Source organism: Salvia hispanica, chromosome 4 (assembly GCF_023119035.1).
Source record: "Salvia hispanica cultivar TCC Black 2014 chromosome 4, UniMelb_Shisp_WGS_1.0, whole genome shotgun sequence".
NCBI classification, from domain to species: Eukaryota; Viridiplantae; Streptophyta; class Magnoliopsida; order Lamiales; family Lamiaceae; genus Salvia; species Salvia hispanica.
The window spans coordinates 24,759,762-24,766,546 of NC_062968.1; the positions used below are offsets into that span (position 1 = coordinate 24,759,762).

Genomic DNA, 6,785 nt, shown 5'->3' on the forward strand with positions numbered 1-6,785 from the left:
AATAGTAGTAGCTTATTATGTGACCGTAGTCCGTATATATATGTATACATATCTATTAGGAATACGAAAAACAAAATTTTCAATTTTTTTGTGCAATTTATTTCCAACTTTTGACGATATGTAAACGGTGGAAAAGGCATATAATATAGGAGTAATGATCCGCTGAAGGGAAAGTTTTCTTTTGATGGGTTGGATTATATGAATATCTGTAATTAATAAAGTTGTTCTATTTTTAAGGTGGAGATAGAATTCACTATATACATTTTATTTCTTTTTTCAAACAAAATACGCTGTTATAATTAATACTACCTCAATAGTTGAACATTTTACATTTTGATTCTTTCGTATTAATCATAGCCCAATGTGATAAGCTAGAAAATTTGACTAGTTGTCACATACTTATATGTTTTTACTAATATAATTTTTTTATAGAATGAATATTGTAGTTTAAAACTTAATTAGAAGTTACCGTTGAAAGTTCAAAGTCTTAGACGAAACATTTCACTCTTAAGGAGAGTAATTAAATAAATTTGAAAAAATTCAATGGCAAATATAGAAGTGGACTGATATGTATTTATGATTTGCGCATTATTATATTTATCAAATTACAATGCGACATAATTATAATTGCCTTACAGTTATTTAAGTTTATCCGTAGTTTGTTTCTTTATGTGAAAAGTGAGTAATAGATAATACCTTATTAACTAGGAGATATACATGAAAAGCACCGGCCACCTAATTCTAGAAGAGGTATTTAAATTTTATGAAAAAGTCTAAAGGGGATCTTTACGAATTTTACCCTTTCATATAAATAACAATCAAAGAAAGTTAATTTTTTTTGATGTATGAGATACTTATGCAAAACATGACTAGATTTACTCATTTTTATTTTTAATAATCATTTGAAAAAAAATTCAAAAATTTGTCACAATTTTTCTGTAGAATTTCGAAATTTAACACTTATTCGAAGACAATAACTCATGATTTTCGGTGGATAGTAGTAAAAAATTTGGTCAAAAATCAAATAAATATTCGGAGAGAGACAGCTATTTTCTTAGTTTTTTAGCCATTTGTTTTCCATTTGACTGTATTTTACCAACTTCTTCTGCTTGTCTTGTGATTTCTAATAGGAGTAAGTATTTATTTTTAAGAAAAGATAAATGTACATAATTGTACATATACATTTGATTTTGTTTTAAACATTTTATATTAAAAATTAATTTATAACTATTAATTGATTTATTATAAATTTCATATTAATTTTGCAACAATTTTAAAAAAAGTTGAAATTTTAACTTAAATATTTTCACATTTAAGAAAAAAAATATATTGAATAATTAATTCGAATCAAGCTCGAAATCGTGTTACAATTTGACATAAAGTCATTTCTTCTTGTAGCTACACAATAATAACAAATAACAAAATTAATTTTTAATTAAATCTAAAAATTAAGGATATTATGTACATGTACAATTTTATGTGCATTTATCTTTATTCTTATATTTTTCGTAACTAAATTTGGTAATTGGGCACTGCCAATTATATGTGTCTTTATATATTTTCCCGGGGTGGTGTCTTCTATTGGTTAGATTTGTGATTAAATGTATAGGATGCATGTGTTGTATAGTAGTACAAATTTAGTACTGTGTTGGGCTGGGCCGGCCCACAGCCCAGCTCATTTGAGAACTCTTAGTTTAGTTGCTAAAGCTTGTTATACTAAGTCCAACAATGGTCGATTTACTCATAATGTATTCTTGGTTATATAGGCAAGTTTCGGCGCAGAATAAGGAGTTTGAGTTGCGTGCCAAGTGTTAACTCATTGTTCAGTTTGTTTATGCATGAAAATACGTTGTTCAATTTTCCTTTTAGAGCACAAATAGTGAACCAAGAAACGAAAGTTATGGAAATTTGAAAAATAGTTAATTTTTATATTGGAGTATTGAGTATAACATGAATAAGATCTTTTCCAATCAAACAAATCTCCCTCACTACAAGAGTCACATGATTCCATGGAACTAGATCTCTATTTTACTTAAATTACTATGACAAGATAAAATTAGGGACAATTACAACATTCTAATTATGTGATGGAAAACTAATTTAGTTAATCAATTCTAGTCTCCGCTCAAATTTATCCACTTCACCTAACATTTTTTGGGCATTCTATAATGGAGCCACCAATATGGGCCAACACATTATATGATTATATCTTATCGTGAAGATTCTTCCTCCATTATTTTGTTTGTGAAAGAGACTTTGTGTTCAACATTTTTGGACAAATATAAAAACATTATATTTTTAGTCAGTGATGTAACTTGTTTGGTACAAGGACGGATCAACTTTGAGGATTTTTCCTTCTTATCATTAAATTATTTTCTTGTGACTTGTGGCTTTCAAGGGTTCATTTTCTGATCCAAAGATCCATACAGTATTATGAATTATGATATCAATTTCACACACATTAAGATTCTTCAATTTCTTATAAAGTCATCTTTTCGTGATAGTTCATTGGATTAAGCTTTGTTTAATGGGTTCACGACGTTGATGTCGTAACCAACGATGTAATTTTTTAAAAACATGATAAATGTATATGTACATGTGTCACATAACGTTTGTTGGCATTTTAGTCTAACTTTTTAAAAAATTCGATATTAAAACGAAAAAGTCATGTTTAGACTCTAGATTATTACACCATAATAAATTAATTTAATAGTTGAATTTTTAGACTTTTTTTCATGTACGGTTATACTTATCTCTATGCCCATTCCTCTCATTTTAATTGATCATCTTTTTGGACATATCATTCAATAAATTTGGATTCATTTTACGTTATCTCTCCATTGCTTTATTATAATTAATAGTATTAATTTCTTTCCTTTTTTTTTTTTGATAATATGCATCTATGAATATATTTCGCTTATAAAACATCTCTTTAAGAAGATGCCGATGAAAAATTCATTTTATCTCAAAATAGCTTTTTATTTCCTTTCACTTACTTTTATTCTAGTCCTACTACCTTTCTGTTGATTGAAGTTGAATAAATCAAGATTCCCCTGTTGACTGTTGTGATTTGTGAACTATATTAATCAATTTACTCAAAGAATATTTTAAATCTTGGATCCCCAAAAAATCTCCTTTAGTTGCAAGGCCAGGTGGATTAAACATTGAGTCGAAGAAAAAAGACATATATTACAGCAATTTTTTTTAAAAGAGCAGAGACGATATTTATAAATTCCAAACCCCAAATCATGGGCTAATCCCCACTGACTGATTAGTTTAACGAAGCAGATTAAGAATAACAAATTACAAATCGCATCTATATGTATAGTTAGTAGTAATTACTGTTTAATTTAAATAACATAAAATTGTGGTGCAATTTAAATAACATTCTTGAGATATAATGAAAGAAATAATTGAGAATTTTCATTTCAGACATATCGACGGGGTAACCTAATGCTGCAAAAATTTGATACAACTCTGCCTCATGATATTTGATTCGAATTTTGTGTATTTTAGTTTATTTTTTATGATCAAAGCCCTCCCATGTACTATATCTCAGTATCTGCAAAACTCATGGACATTTATACACTATTGCACCCATATGAGTAAGAGTAGTCTGCTGATCATTCATCAATATCTTTGTCGTCCAGGGTGTCACTTTCCGGGCACCTCGATAAATGAAGAGGGCCTTCAGGGGAGCCGTTGCTATGCTCGCCAAATTGTTCTTGGGACGGGGACTTGTTGGCGATTTTTCTCATGTGCAGCCGATACTTCTGAAAGGGAAGAAGCAGTAGCATCAATGTTGTGTTACAATGAATGATATGAGAATGAGAGATAAAAAAACCTGTAAATGACTCTTCACTTCGTCATTGGTTAGACCATCTACTTGCATATGTTCTCTGATCTGCTTGGGAGTAGCAGCTGTAAAGCATAGAGCGAAATGGAATTATGAGGCACACTTACAAGGAGGCTATTCAAAGGAATGATTTTGTATAGAGATAATAACACTATCTCAAAATTCAATACTACTATTTCAAACAAACCACGTAATACAAATGCCGCATACATTGAGAAAGGCACTTTTTCTCATAAACCAATCAAGCTTTAACCAACTAACACATTTCAATGGAGTGGTAAGTTTGCAAGTTTCAGACCTTGCGGGCCTCCAAGATGCTGCAGGGCATTGACAAACTGCGTATGCAGATCAGGGGACCAGCATCTCCTTTGCTTCCTAGCAGTCTCCTTGAAGCTTGGTTGAAGATTTGATGAGCTTGATCTGCCAATAGGATTGATTGAATTCTTGATTCCAGGCGTACAAAGAGAAAGCCCGGGAACAGGAGGCAACTTCATTACTTTCTTCCCACTCTCAGATAAAGCATCCTGAATTAACATTGACAATATCAAATTAGCACTATCTTGCTCTCTACTACTCCTATTACCTTTGTTTTGTAATTTTGATCATCGGAGTTCCATAACTGCACACAACTCATCCAGCCGCTAATTTCCTTCTCTTTCCTATCATTATCATCATTTTTAATAGGAATGAACTCTTCCAACACCGGCTCAGATTTTAATTTCTTACACACTGCTAGCTCCTCCTCAACTATCATAATTGCTGCAAATGCAATCGAACAAATCATCAAAACCTAAATCTTCAATTCAAATAGTATCATCAAAATAAACCTAAAAGCAGAGAAAAGGGATGAACGGATCGCACCGTCGGTGATGATAAGCATGCAAAGAGGTAGCTCTAGCTCGCATTTGAAGGCGTCGATCTTCTTCATCTCGTCTACCAGCCGACTAACAAAACCATCTAGCTGCAAAATCTTATCCGATATGCAGCGATTCTGCGAAACGTCGGCCAGAAACCTGCCGATAAGTCACGATTTGGTTGAAAATCGGGAATCCATTTCCCCACCAGATTTCTCCAGTGGATTTATTAAATAGTAGTAGTATTTCCTAATCAGTGTGAAGGAGGAGTGATTTGAGAAGGGTTGATAGATGAAGATTCTGTTAAACAACGCCGAGTTTTGACAAATGTGTGTAGATATAGAATTTGTACGTATTCAAAAAAGTCATTTTCTAGTCCTCACATATGTACACTATTCTTTGCATTTCTATGGTAAACAATTTTCTTGGAATCTTGGAATATAAATGCAAAATAATGGGCGATTCCACTATAGTTAATTAATAATCCACGATTCATAATAAGAATATTAATTACTCCATCTTATCAGAAAATGTAGATTTTTTTTGGCTTACCTTTCCACGTCCTAACATTTTCAATTGACATATGATGTCTAAATATTTAAATAACTAGATATTAGCGCAGGAGATGTCTAACTATTTTTAAGTGTATAACTAGAGAATAAATTTCAGCCATACATCCTGTTACTTCAAACTAATTCTATGGTTTAAACAAACTTTCAGATTTTTATGAAAAAATACTTGTCCAAGGGCATTTTGGGAATTCAATATCTCAACATGAATTAATGAATAACATAGAATATCATCGTGAATTCAATCTTACCAAATCATGCGCAAATCTGAACCAAATTTAGCTTAGGATTTCTTCCAAAAATACGAGATTCCCAATCGAATTCATTCACGATAATCAAGCATGAATTACTGTGAGATTTCTGAACCAAATTCATGCGCGATTTCTCAAATCTGAACCAAATTCAGCTTCCCGATCCAATTCGTTCACGTTGATAAGCTACGTTTTATTCATCGCGAATTCGTTCAGGATCGATCAGCGTGATTTGATTCTGATTGAATTCATTCTTCTGTGATCAGCGTGATCGTTCAGGATCGATCAACATGGCAAACCGAAGTTATCAAATTCGCTCACGATTTTACTCATTCTTCACGTTCATTCCTTCATCGCGGCGTCTGGATTCCTTATCACATGGATTCAATTCTGATACATTCATCGGAAGATTATTTCGATTCCGATTCCTCTTCATCGGGAGAGGAAGGAGAAACTGAATCTAAAGGTAATTATCAATTATTATCAATTAAGTGTTGTTGCTCAGCATGATTAGATTGTGTATGATGTGAAAAACGTTAGAATGAACTATATGTGACGAACAGTGAAGTAAATATGCTCAATATGCGTTGTAGTGTAGAAATATGCTTTTTAGTGAGTAAATATGTACTATCGTGTATTAAATATACTTTATAGTGAAGTAAATATTGTTTGTAGTGAAGTATATTATGCATTTAGTGAGCTGTTTTCATTTTTGTGAAGTATATTATGCATTAGAATGAAGTAAAACATAATTAAAATGATGTATTTCAGTGCTAGAGTGAAACATTTGTGATTCATGGTTAGAGTGAAGTAAAACATGATTAAAGTGAAGTATTCCATGGTTAGAGTGAAGTGTCTGTGATTCATGCTTTAAGTGCTCTATTTTTTCATTTTAGTGAAGTAAAACATGATTAAAGTGAAGTATTCGAGTGTTAGAGTGAATTGTTTGTGATCCATGCTTTTAGTGCTCTGTTTTATCATTTTAGGGAAGTATATTATGCATTAAGTGAACTATTTTATGCTTACAGTAGTTAGAGTGAAGTTTTTGTGATTCATGCTTAAAGTGCTCTAACTTTTCGTTTTAGTGAAGTAAAACATGATTAAAGTGAAGTATTTTATGCTTACAGTGAAGTATATTTTTCTTACAGTGGTTTACGTACCAAAATGTCCCGATGATTTGAAACCAAAAATTGGACAAAGTTTCATGACCCTTGATCGTGCATTGGACTTCTACAACAATTATGCTCGATATGTT

General features: G+C 31.6%; 1 protein-coding gene across 1 annotated transcript; it reads right to left on the bottom strand.

The window, feature by feature from the left end:
• Positions 1-3,371: 3,371 nt before the first annotated feature.
• On the bottom strand, positions 3,372-5,031 carry LOC125223695 (transcription factor HHO6-like). The gene is made up of 5 exons (XM_048126952.1): positions 4,718-5,031; positions 4,440-4,615; positions 4,155-4,380; positions 3,845-3,921; positions 3,372-3,773 (listed from the first exon to the last, which is right to left on the bottom strand). Exons 1-5 carry the CDS (start codon positions 4,782-4,784, stop codon positions 3,624-3,626), a joined length of 696 nt encoding a protein of 231 aa, XP_047982909.1. The 5' UTR covers positions 4,785-5,031; the 3' UTR covers positions 3,372-3,623.
• Between the last annotated feature and the right edge of the window lie 1,754 nt (positions 5,032-6,785).